A 15,949-nucleotide genomic window follows, 5' to 3' on the forward strand; every position below is an offset into this window, starting at 1 on the left:
TACATTGAAGGGTGATTGATCAAGAACTTTTGCAAAGTTGAAAAAATGCTAGTTGGTCTGAATTTCCCCAACAGAAAGTACCAAATTAATTTTTCTAATAGAAATGAGACTTCTCTTTATTGCCTGTAACTTAAGTTATGTTTATTCTGTTTACTTCTTGTTTAGTTGAGTACTGTGAATGAAATTATATTTTGGTGTTTTTTTTTTATGCATGCAATGTAAATAATTCATCTTTGTTTGGATGACTACAGTAGTCTCCAAAGTAGTATCTCTGAGTCTACTCCCTTCTGCCTCCAATGTATTCTTCATTCCATCTTCAGAATCATTTTTCTAAAGCATATTTTCATTGTAATACACCTTTTCTAAAAATCCTTGAACAAACCTTTTGTCCATCACATACAGGCTTTGAGTTTGTATACAGTTTGCTTTATTTGACCCTTGTGATGTTCTCCCATAGCATCTTTTTGTTGCCTGACCTTTTAACCTCTTGTCTAAAAATATCCTAATTAAATTGAAGATAGAAAATTCAAGAATGGCACTGACATCTTGTTTCAGGTTAGATAAAAATATTAAACTTTATGTTAGGTATTAAGTGCTATTTCTAGACCTAGATTACTATTTTAATATGAATTCTTTCCTATTTGTCATAGGATAATTATTTTGGGTTTTATATAGAACACTCTTGTGCTAAGATTCAGCATGAAATGATTTATAAATCGCCACCTAGAGCACTAATGCTGTCACCACTGTAGAGGCACCATGATTTTTTTGTTTGTCATTGCTCTAAAAATTTTGAAGAACATGCCCCATCGCTTTTTGTATTCTGCTTTAAATTTGGGTACCGTATTATTTTATTTCAAAGGTGAATTAGAAATTCTCTGGTCTTTGTTAATTATTACAGTTTAATGTTAAAATGTTTAATGTTAAAAATGTTAAAAATTTTATTAGAGCTGAATATTTGTGTGTGTGTGTGTGTTTTCCTCTTTTCTTTGTCCTTTTTTTAGGATTGTGAAGGAGAAACTCCTATTCATAAGGCAGCTCGATCTGGTAGCCTAGATTGCTTAAGTGCCCTTGTGGCTAATGGAGCTCATATCGAGTAAGTATCTTGATTTATTCTTTCGAAATAAAGATACGGTAAAGGATGTTGTTTAAGGGCAATATTTAGAGTGAGCAATAATTCCTTTAAAAGCTTTTTATTTATATTAATAATATAATTTTGCTTTTTAAGGCCATTGGTGCTAGTGAGGAAAATTGTTGTATGGATTATCTTGACCTCTAGCCCAAGGGAGCTTAATTTCAAGTTAGTCTCAAAATTCTTGTCATGAGGGAGATTGCATTATTAAAGAAAAGAATAGTTAACTGATTAGATTTGGAATCTAAAATTATTGACTTTGCCACTAACTAGTGTATCACCATGGGCAAGTCTTCAGATTTTTCTTTGCTAAGTTTTAATTTGAAAATAAGGGGCTTGCATTAGATTAGACTTTTCAGGCCTCTTATGGTTCAAAAAATTCTTAAAGACAATTAGCTTTTTCTAAGCTTTGAATTCTTTTTCCTAGAAGATGTGAGGACATTACATTTTAAAACCTGTTATGACTTAGTAAGATACAGCTCTTTATAAAATGGAGCTGTATACTTTGAAGACTTAAAATTTGCTTTGAGCTTTTGATTTTGATGGCATTATTTTAGAATATCCTTGTTTTAGACCATTTTAGAACAGCTGGTTTATTTTATTTATGGCTTGATAGAAAAATCTTAATGTTTAAGAGTATTAATTTAGAAATGTGATCTTTTATGCAAATTTTTAGGTAGCCATGGTATTAGACCTTTGTTTTATGTATTAAACTCTTTTGTATTAACTTTCTCTTAAAGATTTATTTTATAAAAATTTTTCTTCTGCAGTTTACAGCATTAACAAAATGGATGCGGTTTTCACCCTTAAATGTTGAGTGTAAGCTATATAGCTGTAATAACCAAAATAACTATAATAATATATCAGCTTTTTTGTTTTACCTTAGTGAGTATTTTTGAATACTTAATAAAAATTAATTATAAACCACTTTATTCTAATTGGAAATACAAAAATTGAGGCTTTGGGAGAAATAAAAACCACATAACTAATTTAGTTTAACCCTTTGGTTTCCATTTCATTGTTTTGACTCTGTATTATAATAAATATTGAAACTTGATCCTGTCAGCAAAACCATATAGATTAATGCAAGGCATGTGTGAGTACTGGAGGCTTTCAGTAGTCTTTTAGTATCTGAGCTTCTGTTTTCATTAAGTATTATTGTCAAGATGAATCGCTGATTCAGGCCAGTGGGTTCATTTAGTTATATAGTGATAAAAATATGGCCTCTTTTAACTGTTATTGCAAGGAACCTTGTGACTCACTTCATATGTAGTTATATTACTTAAGGTAATATAAAAACAATATGAATATATGTAAGTTTTAAAATATGGAACATAATTCTTAATGGATTACTTTAAAGTACAGTTAATAGATGCAGTTTTATTAGCTATATTTAGATTAAAAACTCAAATCTTTAATTTTGATAACAGAAGCTTTGATTATAAAATACAGAGTCATATATAAAAATTGATTAAATTGCTTGTCATTTATTGAAATAATGGATAATTAGAAGTTGTTCTCTTTAACGACTTATTTTTCTAAACAATACACTAATTGGTCCTGAATATTTTATTACAAAGATGTTAGTTTTGTTAATGGATAGCTTAATCCTTTAAGCCAATAAACATCTATCACTATGTCCTTTTTTTAATAGGTGTCTTTTTTAAAATGAGAATATTTTATTTACAATTCTGTCCTTGGTTACAGGACCCTCAAGTGTCTCTTTTCCCATCTCCACCAACATTGTGATTGAGCATGGCCTCAAATGCCAGTCTGTTTTTCGTTCTCAGTATAAGAGCCACTCCCTCAAGACCCTGCATTATGGTGATTTCCCTTGACTGAACTTACACATTTTTTCTTTAGAAGAAATATTTCGTCTGAGCCATATAACCAAAACTGATTCTTAAAATTATAAGGTCTTGGCCTGGAGATAGAGCAAGTAATCCAGTAATCATTATTTATTGCTATTGTACTTGTGGTTATTTAATTTTAACATCTAGATAAGATGTCACTTTTGCCAGTAAACTAAATTGCAGATTGCTTCTTTGATATCTGTTCTGCACATTTTTTATAGTTTAACTGTTTTAGTTTACCAACATGTAGCAATTTGGTTCCCCAAAATAATGGTTTTCAGATCTGTTTTATTTGTTTCCTTTAATGCTGCTCTTATGGTAAAGTGCAGTCCTGGCAAATAATACCCCTTTAAAAAAAAAAAAAAAAAAAATCAAGGGGCAAAGAATTAACTTACTTATATAAAGTTATTTATTTTTTCTTTTCCAGTTCAGAAGGGCCAGACTATTAATTCTTCATATTACATGCTATAGTATTTAGGAGATAATATATAGTTTTCCTTTTCTTGTGAATAGATTAAAAATTACCTTATGCCAGTGTTTTTAAATTAGTAATTTTGCTCTTACTTCCTACTTTGCTTTTTATATATCTGCTACGTAAAATAGCCAAAGTCTTAAATTGTTGTGCTTTATTGGCTATCAGATACTGATGAGGACAAGCATACTAAGTATTTGTGGTTAGAATGGTTTGTTATATAACTTACTTGTTAATGTAGGTTGCACCTATAAGATAACGCATATCAACTGCTGTGCATCGTATTAAATTTTCTAGCACCACACGTGAGTATGTTAATGGACTTTCTTTTTCTTTTCTTATTTTAAATTTTGAGTTTTGGTGCCAAGTTTTCTTTTCCATGTGAGGTCTTATTTCTGGCTTCTATGATGGCCATTATCATTTGGCATTATTTACATCTATAAATAAAAACATGCAGGATTAAATGTCAGTTCTCTGACCAAGCTAAATGTTTGTGTACTTTAAATGATCTAAACTTCTACAGGCTATTCTCATTTTTTCTCCCTGTGTCCAAGTATGGGATTTTCATTATGTATGTTAATATTGTCATCATTCTTAGCTTTGCTTGTTTGCTAGTTCAGTTTTTCATGGCAGCCACTATTTGGGTGTTGTTTGTTTCACACTTAAGATTTTTGATTGGAAGAAGGCATATACTAATATGAAAAAGTTGCTTCTTTTTTTCTTTCGGATGATAGGATAAAATAATAGTTTAAGATTTTCTTAATTTGATTTTGGAAAAAGTGATTTCAAACCTTGGATTATCTTTATTTTAGTATTTTGGTGCCATTTAATTTTGATTACTTTGTCTTTATATTATATTTGTTTATAAAGATAAAAGTGGAGAATTTTTCCATGTTAACCAGATATAAAGTTGCCTTTATGCCCCTGAGGAGGAACAAAGGGATTTAGCTGGATTTAAGGTGAAACCAGATTTACTTGAATCTCAGGTAGCTTTGCTAGCTCTTTTTAATGCCACATTATACAGATGCTCATGTTTAATTAGGTTATGCCAAAGTCTCTCATATCTTTCTATTGAAGAGCATTTCTGTAGAAGTCATTAATTCTATGGTAACCAGATCTTCAAATGGACTACATTTATTTTAACATAATTAGTTTGATCCTAAGAGGAACTTAACTGTGTTTGACAGATAGCAGAAGCGTCTTTAGCCTTATAGCTTGCAAGGTCTTTGACTCACTTGACAAAAAAAAATCTTGCCTAATTTAGAAAACAGGCATGGTTTTATAACACAAAAGTCTAAAATGTGATGTTAATAGTTATTACAATGTTGCAAAGATGTATATTGCTGGACTTTAAAATTCCTAATTAAAATGGAATTAGTGTAATTAATGATTTGTAATTGGTGACAATTTGTTACTCATCTTTACTTGCTTATCCTTCTAGAAGCAAAATTTTTGTTGGGAAAAATTAGTGTCAGAAGTTCATTTGCAGTTTTTGCCCTTGGCAAAAATGTAATCCAGATTGACTTTTATTAGCCATTCTTTTTTCTTTTTTTAAATTTGCATCAAACTATCTTGACTAGACTTTAGGAAAAAAACATTGAAAAATGGGTTTAAGATTTGCCAGTTCCTTTTGCTTAAACTTCTTTAGGAATAATTTTAATTTGCAGTCTGCTTAAAATAACCTTAAGAATCATTTTTAGTGTATGACAACATTAATATGTTCCAATTAAAATGATTTCTAACTATACTATAGTACATAGAATCTCAGGTTTTGTTTTTCAAAAAACTTAAAATATTTAAAGTCAGTTTTAATATTTGGATAGTGAATCTAATATTCTGAAGTTTTTATTTTTCCCTTACTTGCTTATTTGCATTTCAGAATAATAGTTCAATTACAAAATACAGTAGAATTATGACTTGGGATTAGTATTTAAGTCTTTAATTGTCATATTAAAGTGTTGCAAGCAGTGTGGAGGAATTATTTCCTGAAATAGCTACTAGTCTACCTGCCAGACAGAAACAGATGGTGGGTTGATAAGTATTCCACAGTTGTTGACAAGTTTAGTTTAGAATTTTAATTATTTGTCATAACAACCTGAATAATATATAGATTTTAATTAATACTTGTTTAACAGTGCATTTATAAATAGCTTTCAAAGAACACCAGCAATTTCTAAATCCCAATATCCTTTTCCTTTGCTAAATTACAGTGGGAGAATTGTAAATATTTCATGAAACTCTTTGAATGATGCTCTAATATTTTAATGTATGCAAACATAATTTGGGTTAAATTGCAGTGCAAGAGTATGCTCTGTAATGTTGGACTTGAAATGAAAACTTGGCACCAAATTTTTTCAGGTAGAAACTTTGTAAAACAGTTTATTCCTTTTAATTTTTACCTGAAGAATATTTTTAAGAAAGTCTTCATAATTATTTGAGCTTGGATACCAAAGGGTTAAAAATACACATGTATTTCTTTTACTGAAAAATTCTAGATGTTTCTAATGTTTTGTCTGTACAAATGGGCATTTAGTTATGTTTTTTATTATTTTTTTTAATGATTCCGTGTATTTGCTTATTTTCATCTAGGAATAGTTACTAATGTATTTGAGATACAGCATACCAAATTTTAAAGTAACCAGAATCGTGAGTTAATGGCTTTTAGTCCATACTGTTAAACTTTTGTTGAAGTATTGCCATGTTTAAATTGGCTTCATGCTAAAATTTTATTTACCTCAAGGTAATTTAAGAGGCAGTGTTGTAGAGTAGTATCTCATGGTTAAGGTGGTCACATGACAATGGATTAAGCTCAGTGGTGTGCTTCTGCACCTTATGTATATATATGTATTTTTAATCCAAATGTTGCCTGCAAATATGTGATCCCTTATTTAAGTTTCCTGTATTATGAACCATTGCCCGTTTGAAATCAAACAGAAGATTCTGAATCTGTAAAAACTACACATGTCAATGTTTTACAGCTACGTAATTCGAATTGACTTGATTTTTTCAAGTAATCCTAGAAAGGGGGAGCATTCCATATAGAAACTGCTGAAACTGCCACAGGTGCTTCTCCGAAAACCTTACAGTTGTGGCATTGAATGTTCAGTATCGCTTCCTTTCTGCACACAAGGCATACTGTTGAGGTATTTGTTGCGGTGATTGGTTTTAATGCTAATCTAGGAATTCAGATATAGATTCTTTAGATTTGCATGCTTTGCTTACCCTAATTTATGATATCTACCTTTTTATCTGTAAACTAACAATAGATAAGTTGAGATCAGAATTTTAACAGAAATATTATTTATATAAAAATTATAGTTACTTTTTATTGTCACATGGCATTAACAAAAAGGAAACATCCTGAAGGTGATGTGACAACTCAGAATATGAAATTATATTTCAGGTATTTTCCTGATCCGTGGTTTTTCAAAAATTTTTTTTAAATGATCTTATTAGAATGGCTTCTCATATGCTATGTTATTGTGGCACTATAAGTGGAAAAGAGATGTAGGATTAGCTGGCAACAAAGTTGAGTCTTGTTTTAAAATTCTTTGGGGGGATATTCTTAGGTATAAAAAATGTGAATATTCTGTTCAGAATTTTCTTACATAAAAGTAGATCAATGCAAAGGGAACCTAAAATACAGTGTATACGCATTTATGTTTTAATTTTAGAGAAGTTATCAATACCAGTTGGATTCATCTTTGTGAGGTTTTCAACAGGACAATTATTTCACTATAAAGATTATTCTGTGTTTTTCCATGTTTTATAATTCCAATTCTGAAAGAAGAGTAGAAAGAAACTATTGGGAGAAAATGGATGGCCCTGGCCAAAAATTGCTTTTTATAATCCTGATGAGTATTATGGGGACTAGAATCTACAGATTCTAAAATAAATTGTAGCAGATTTAGTTTACCAGCCTAAAAATCTAATCATGCCAACTTTCTTTCAAAAATAAACCATTTACTTAAACTTCAGCAACCAATAAGAACCATCAAGATGACTGATATCCATTAAAGAAAAAGAAATCTGCCCCATTTTCAAAGATTTTTCAAATGGATGTTAATAGAGCACCAGAGGCAGTAAACTGTAGCTTTAGAAGGACCTCACAGCAAGCTCCTGCATGGGAGTCATCTTTTTTTCAGCTATGGACAAAGATAAATTTTAGATCAGTATGGAGTCTGTGTTTGCCCAACTGCGTCAGGCTTAAGGATGCAAAATTAAAATTTAGATTTTTCAACAATTTGTTTAAGAAAAATATGTACAGTTTCATTACTACCAGGATTTTCATTCAAAAGGTAGTTTTTGAGAGTATTTTTGAATTTGAAGGACTAAATAAGGGATTGAAGGTTTAGTAAGTTGATGCATTTTAACCAGGATTACTGTTTCAACAATTAAAACATCAAAATTGAATCATCATTTAACAAATACAAAAATATATAAGAAAACAGATCTGAGACTCCTGTTAAAAACTAAGTGTTCGGAGAACTATACCATTTCATCATTATATATTCTAATCTTTGACTTGGAAACCCACATGATTTTCAGCGAAGTATTATTTTTTTAATTTGAATTGAATAGTGTGTAAATTAGTAGACTTTTTTCTTCAGGAAACCATAGACAGATACCCATTATCAAGAGTAGAAGAATAGTTATAAGTATCATCTCTTTGTTTAAATGTTTTTCACCAAATCTTGTCCACTGTCCATTTTATTTGTGACTTGCAAGCTAAGAATGGTTTTTGCGTTTTTAAATGGCTGAAAAAAGTCAAAAGAAGGATGCTATTTTGTGACACACAAAATTACGTGAAATCCACATTCCAGTGTCCATGAATAAAGACTGATCAGAACATAGCCATGCTTGATTATTTACATACTATCTAAAACTGCTTTCTTGCCACTACAGAGCTGAGTAGTTTTAACAGAGACTGTATGGTCTGCAAAGCCTAAAATATTTACTCTCTAGCCCTTTACAGAATAAGTTTGCCTGCTCCTGGATTCGGTAATCCCTAATGTTCGGTAATCCCTAATGTTCGTTACAGGTTACTTTCTGTACTACGCAATTGAGCACGCTTGCATATATTTTAATGTGAGCAGAGGAGAGTTAGGGAGTTTAACGTTTCACAGAGATAGAGAATGGATGTAATGAAATATAGGTAAGTAGATGAGGAAATGGGAAGGAAGGTATTTGGAGACAAAAGACAAGTGGCTTATCTGTATGTAAAACCAGAAACTACCAGAGTTGGGTATTAACAGATCCTTTTGCTTGAGAAGAATATAAACTGAAATGAAATGAAACTATATTGTATACCTTCAATCTTGAGTAACATGAGAAATTATATATTTGAAATCTGTTATAAGCTGACTAGAAGCTAAGAAAGAATTCTTATCTATATTACTATTTCTGATAATACTATAGGGAGGAATAGTGGCATATAAACATGGAGAAAATTTAAAACCTTAATTCTTCCACAGTCATCATTTGTCCCAGATTCTGATGCCTGTCCATGTCCAGAATTTTTTAATCTCTCCTTTTTTTGATCAGCCTAACTTGAGGCCCCCAAAGTGGCATGAGAAACCAGTAGAAGTTCAGTTTGACTTGTGATTGTTCTAACTTGCATAGGAAAACATAGTGTGAGGTTAGCTTTTGAACTCTTTTAGTTAAAGTAATGTTTGAAGATAATACTCAAAACTACTTGAAAATTTGGTTGGCTCTAGTCTAAAGAGTGGGTTTGAGTTGAAGAGAAGCAAAGCAAGCCTGTATTATCTAGATATAAGAAAGTACTCTTGCTAAAACGTTTACAGTCCTGGATTGTCTCCAGATATTTGGCAATAACTGGTTGCTAATTTTTCTTTAAGGTTAATTTTCCTTGGGAGAACAGTAAAATTATTCTTCTAACCCAATTTCAGTCTGTTGTTCATTTTCTGAATGAGGAGTAAAGGAATTGAATGCCTTGGATGCTCTTTTTTCCAACAACTTCAGAATGTTGACATGGCCCTTAAAGCCTCTTAATTTTCCTTAGTGAACTGGCATTTGTGATTTTAACTCCATTTTACAAAATTTATTTGCTGTTTTTTTTTTTTTTTTTTCTTTTTTTATTCTCTGTTCCACTAAGAGGTAATCTTTACTGTCAGCTTTATTGAGTAAGTATTTTTGTTTGTTCTAATTTCAAGGAGCAGCTTCTGATTTTTGTATTCTTTGATTTGGGAGAGAAAGTTCATGCTTCTCTATAGGAATGGTCATTTTTAAAACTTGTCCTAGGTTCTCAGTCTTTATCTTTTCAGATTTTGAAGAGTTAAAATGTTTCACCTTCATATGGCAACTTTTTTTTCATTCTTGATAATTATAGATCTTCTTAGGGCCATCTTCACTTCTGATACTGTCTAAAAATGAAGTACACCATGTTTTTAAAGCATCATCTAGTATACACTTTTTATATTTGTATACTTATGTTATACTTCAATTAAAAAGCCAATACAATGTGATCATTTTGTATACATGTAATAAATGTAGTTAGTTCTGCCCAAACTTTGGTATTTCCTTTTCATTTTAATACATAAATCAAAATATAATATGAAATTCTAGCATAGTATTCATCAGAGTTTACCATCATAAAGTCTAAGAGAATTTGGTTTCTGGGATTCTCAGTTCTTGTCTTTATAGCCGATCAAATTGAGTTTGGGCTTTTGCCTTTCTTCAAAATGTTTAACACATTTCTTTATCTTGTGCTTTAATAAATGGAGAAATGTTTAGTGATTGTCCAAAAATAAATAGGTTTTTTAAATTTCTGAGGTTGGAGCTTTGTTAAGTATGATGACTGGAAATATGAATTCAAAGTTTATTGTTATAAGTGGAAAATTCTATTTGTCCCTGATTCCATCACTTTCCCTCTCAACACGTGTTTTTACATTAACAACAGTAACCCCAGGAGACACATACATGAAAGCTCTGGATTGGTTATCTCAATGGATGTAAGAGAAGGCCATTAACTTGGGTTCACATCTTTGCTGTGTATGTAGAATAGCTTGCTGAATAGATATGGAAGCTGTCTTTGCTGTTTATAATAGTGCTTTTCCAATTTCAGTTTAATCAGTCTGCACCTAACAGAATGTTTTGCTTTTTTACAGGTTTATTTCACAGAGCAGTGTGTAATCTTATCTTCCAGGGGAACTTCAGCATGGAGTAAAGTAGCTTTTGTTCCCTTAATTTTAATTCAGTATTCCAATTAAGCTTTACAAGTTCAACTGATCCTTTTATAGATTCATTTTGTTCATACCTTTCACTTGTTCTATCACCACTTTCTACTTTATTCTGAATTTTAGCCAGAACACATATTAGCTTAACTTTAGCCAAATAAGATGATCTTGTTTCTTTTGAGTGGTAGGAATCTTAACCTAGGGAATAAGTTCCTAGAATAATATTGGAAGGCTTTTCAAAAGAAACATCCACGCAAATGACCTAGAATGCCAAGATTTAATACCCCTAGAAGTTTTCCTATGCAAGACCTCAAAACAACAAACCCCCTTCCTGCTCTGATCTTCTCTCTGATGATAAATTATTTTAATGTCAGGACATCCTTCTTAACTTCCACTTATAGTGTCACGTTAGCATAAAATCTGCTTTGAGCAGACTTAGGCTTGTCAGTAAGCCAATTATTTTTGTATTTAGGAAGCCAGTTATGAATGCCATGGACAATTTCAGTACATGTTTGTTTGTTATAATTTTACTCAAGCTAGAGGAATGAATTATTAAAATTAAGTGCAAATAATGTAGAATTCAGTTTAATACTAAGTCTGAAGTTAGCATACATTTAGGTTCTTCAGACTGACAGTGATTTTGAGAAGTTAAATAGGAAGATACCTTTTTAAACAAGTTTAGTTTGTTGATTTTTAAATTACTATCTTCCCAAATCTTGCTTAGAAATCAAATGTGTATAAGAAAAGTTAGTTACAGACCTAGGATGATTACTTCTTTAATGAAAATTTGCTGTAAATTTGTATACTCTTTCATATCACCTTCAGATAATAGTTAGTCAGTTCAGCAGGAGCAAGCACCAAGTGAAAATGCCAATGGAATGTAATTCAGATTTTTTGTGTCATACAGCCTAAGAAATGCCAGTGGCCTGACAGCAGCAGACATTGCACAAACCCAGGGTTTTCAAGAATGTACCCAGTTTCTCTTGAACCTCCAGAATTGTCATCTGAACAGTTTCTATAATAATGGCACCTTAAATGGGGTTCATCAGAATGTATTTCCTAATCATATTAGTATGGGAACAAATCGAAAGAGATCCTTGGAAGATTCGGAATCCATTGGAGTAAAGAAAGCTAGAATGGAAGGTGAGACCACTTTATGGGTAGGGAAGAACAGACTTTTTTTCTTTCTTTAATGTGTCTTCTTTTTTTGTGTCTGAAAACTTGACATAAGATCTTCATTTAAGGTGATATGTACCCAGAGGATTCTCGTGCTGTGATGGTGGAGTTTTTTTCTCTATATTGCCACTTCGAAGATTGGCCATTTAACAAAAGGGAGGATATAAGGGAAATTTTGACAGCTCAAATGTAAATGTGTATATATAACCTTCTTAGTACTCAAGTTTACCTGCCATGAAGTAGATTTTTTTTTTTGTCATTTGTTGTATCTGTTTGAAATATAACTATTAAAAAAATCTGCCACTGTGCCTGATTTTTTTTTTTTTTTCCTGTGAATGTCCTGAGCTTATAAAAATTGATGTTATGGCAGTAAAACCTGTTTTCACATTTAGGAAAGTAAATGTTTCCAAACTTTACTCTTTGCCAATTAAAAACTTTGATTTGACTTCATTGGACTCCGTATCCCCGCACTGTAGTGTTTGCTTATTTATCACAGTAAGATTCAATGTGTCAATTTAAAGTTGAGGATTTAAGTCGATAAGGTAAGTTATTTTAGGTTTTAAGTAGCATTCTACTTTTTTTTCCCTTTAGATTTAAAATTTTGGAGTTTGCATCTAAGTGGTCTGCTGGTTATAGTTACTCTTTAAATTGAAAAAACTTTTCATTCATCTAGGAGAAAAACTATTCAGAACTTAATCAGAAAACAGTAGCTTGTAAGAAATATTTAGCCAACATATATATGAAAGGGAAATTTAGATGTGAGAGTGATCCAGGATTGAAAAGTAATCACATTGAAATTTTGAACTCAAGTAAGATGTGCTGAGGATAATACAAAGTCCTCCCCTTTGGTTTAAAAAAAAAAGAAAAGAAAAAAGAAAAACAACTATTAAAAGTATAGGATGAGAAAGACCTCACTGAACATCAGTTCATCACTTAAAGATCTAGAGGCTTCACTTGACTTTTAATTAGATGTATCCTTTAAAAAATGATTTGTGCTTTTGTTTTCCCTTACTGCTGATAAATCTTAAATCCCATTTAGTATTTTTAAATTGATATCACTTAACATTAAAGACTCAAATGTACTTAAATGAATTTTTTAAAGAAATCTCAACATTTTGAAGGCCATTCACATTGCCTAAGTAACCTGAAAAGACTTGCCAAGGATCCCTTAAACTTGAAGATTTCTGCACTTTATTATTGCACAAAATCAGTTTGAATAGAGGTACTAATTTTCATGGGATTTTGTTTCCTCCTTTAGATGAGGATTCGTTTTGGTTGACCGTGGTTAGAGGTTCAAATTTTGCACATTAAACTCACCCATGTAGCTTTTTCTAACACTGCATTTCCAGTCCCCAGCCCTAAAGATCTTATTCCAAAAAAAAATGGTTGGAGCCTGGCATTTATTCTGTTTTTCAGGTAATTTTTACACATACCTAAGGTTGAAACACTATTCTAAATGCACATTAAGTGATTTATGAATAATATTTTCTGTAAACATCACAGTAGAAATCTTTGATTCAAGAGGAACATTATTTCAAAGCTACTATTCCAGGGTGTTCCTAATTTGTCTTCAGATCATTACTTTAATTAGTTTTCTAAAGCTTCCCATTTCAGTCCTTTATGTAGTTGACAGTCCTTAGATTTGCTCCACATGTCACTAAGTGTATGCATGTTTTTTTTAAATTTTTATTTGTGTAAGCATAGCTAGATATCTTCATACACACTCCCCACTCTTCTCTTTAGAAGAGGAGGTAGTGTGTTTTTTGTTAGATGCTCAGTGTGAAACCAGGTATTGGAACATTGATTCTTTATCATTAAAATGATTTTTTTTTAAAACTTCTGAGATAATACCATGATTATATATAAATGTATAACTTGGAATTTATTAAGAAAACTTAGTCCAATTCTGTCTTGCTAGAATCCAAGACGTTTAGATTGTTATTTTTAGTATGGAATTTATATTTATAAAAGCTGTTACTTGGAGAGCTTTTCATGACTAAGCCATCTCTTAAAGGGGTGCCCTGTAAAATTCACTTTTAATTTTGGAATCATGAGTCGGAAAGTTAACTGTCTTCCCCACAGAAAGTAGGTACCTCCCTCAGCTTTCAAGAAATACTTTATTTTAAAATATTTTAAGATAATTGGAGTAATTTTCCATTGGAAACTATATTGAAGTAAAAAGACTTAATAACTTGGCCTTTTTGTATTGTTTGGATATAAATTACCCTTTGGATACATACTACAAAAATTCATACTTTAAAATCAATCATGTTTCAAAATAAGATTTGGTAGGAACAAGAGACATGATTAATAGATATAGTCATGAATTCTGGGCTGTTAAATTCCAAAGTTATTTGAGTGGTTGATTCTGATGGAAAGTTTTTGGAGGCAATATTTCCCCAAATTTGGGATTGTTCAAGGAAACAGTAAATAAATGTGTTTTTCTGATTTTCAGCCATTTGGTCAAGATGGTATGTGAGCTGGATTTCAGAACTACAGTTGCAGTTTCTGTTAACTCTCATAGTTAATCTTCAGGAATGACTTTCACTTAACATAATTATTCATGTATATATTCCTTGAAAACTTGTCCAGATTATCAATGATCTGGTTAGAAAAGAATGCCAGGTTCATCCATGACTGAAAGCTTGATCTTGTTTTTAGTTAATAATTGTTTTGATTGGAGCTCCAGAATTTTGAGGGGCAGTGTGAATAACTAGGTAAAAACTGAACCAACAGTAGCCATAAGAAGTAGGTTGTAGTGATAACAGATCTCAAATGCTGAATGACAGTTTTAATTAAATACATCTATCTTGGAGTCTCGTGTGACATATAGGTATTTAATTATAAAAATGCCTTTTGGAAACAATACCTACATTTCCCTCAGTTTTAAATTAGCAAGCCTCAGTACACTTTTTCCCAGGGTGAATTTAGCATGTCAATACAATTAAGTCTCCACTTTATTCTTACATTGCTGGTGTTGATAAGGCTTAAAGACTAGGTGGGGAGACGGGTGAATGTAACTTAGCAAACTTGTTAAATGATATATGTTAGCTACTTGTTAGCTAATTGCTTAAAACATGAGGTTCAAGATGCCTCCCAGGAGTGATTTTTTAATTTGGTTCCTTCTAATATTTCAGCATAGAAATACTAAATGTATGTATATAATTCTTTAGACTTTTTCTCAGCTTTTCTTGGTGTCAAGTGTTCTCAGACTTGCTGTAAATGGCTATATTTGCGGGATTTTTTTTTCCACTGGACCAGATTTGACAGAGTAACCTTACTGTATTTGAATAACAAATTACTATGTCTTGATTCCTCAAGACACGGCATCTTAAACATAATCAGAATTATAACTTGGTGTTGTAGTCTTGAATTCTTGAAAACCTAGTTTATTCCCAGCAGTTGTAGAGTAACGAGTAACTAAAAAAGTAACTAGCACACATTTATGTCTCGTGTAGAACATCCCTCCCAAGCTCTTAAGAAAACCTGAAAACTGTCTTCAAAACAGTCACTGATTTTTATTTCTTACATTTGCTTTGCATGCTCTCCTCTCCATTTTTCAGTGTCACTTTTCTACCTTCTTGAATTATGCCCATCCTCTGTTCTGTCTTTTCATGCCATGGTAGGAGTCAAAAATCCCTTGGAAAGTCAAACTTGCAGTAGAAGAAACCTAGTTTTTGGCTTTAGGCACTATTGATTTTAGGAGGCCCTTTTAAAGGGAAATATTTGAGTAAAGTATACAGTGGAAAAAAGAATAATTCTGATTAATAATGGCTGGAGGGGAAACACAGAGGAAACTCCTTTCCTTTAATGGGGAAAGTAGGGCTGCCCCAATGGTTAAAATACACTTAACTGTGGAAAGGCCAGCAAGGGTATGAGGTGTCCTAGTGGACCCTGCTACTCCCTCTTAAGGAATTATAGGTTAGCCCATAGGAACCCTTTCACTCTGGTACCTTAACGAAAAGAAGATATATTACTAATATGCCATGGCCCCAAACTTCATTTAAATTCATTAAACCACTTGGCAGTTTTTACACATGTAAAACGGTGTCTCCTGCTTTGGTCTTGGGGACTTGACCAGCATGGGGTGTGTCTTGGGTATAAAACTTCTTAGCCAACT

At 31.7% G+C, this 15,949-nt stretch overlaps 1 protein-coding gene across 3 annotated transcripts in view; it reads left to right on the forward strand.

Annotated features, from left to right (window-relative positions):
- ANKRD10 (ankyrin repeat domain 10) overlaps nucleotides 1-15,949 on the forward strand; it is a 36,374-nt gene that overhangs the window by 10,751 nt on the left and 9,674 nt on the right. For 2 of the 3 annotated variants that reach the window (XM_037799672.1, XM_037799670.1), the window contains exons 3-4: nucleotides 1,005-1,096; nucleotides 11,561-11,796. In XM_037799672.1, coding sequence (XP_037655600.1) covers nucleotides 1,005-1,096; nucleotides 11,561-11,796 — 328 coding nt within the window. Of the gene's footprint in view, nucleotides 1-1,004; nucleotides 1,097-11,560; nucleotides 11,797-11,897; nucleotides 12,136-15,949 lie in introns of those variants that run through there. The other variant, XM_037799671.1, reaches the window with a different exon arrangement.

Source organism: Choloepus didactylus, chromosome 12 (genome assembly GCF_015220235.1).
Source record: "Choloepus didactylus isolate mChoDid1 chromosome 12, mChoDid1.pri, whole genome shotgun sequence".
NCBI lineage: Eukaryota > Metazoa > Chordata > Mammalia > Pilosa > Megalonychidae > Choloepus > Choloepus didactylus.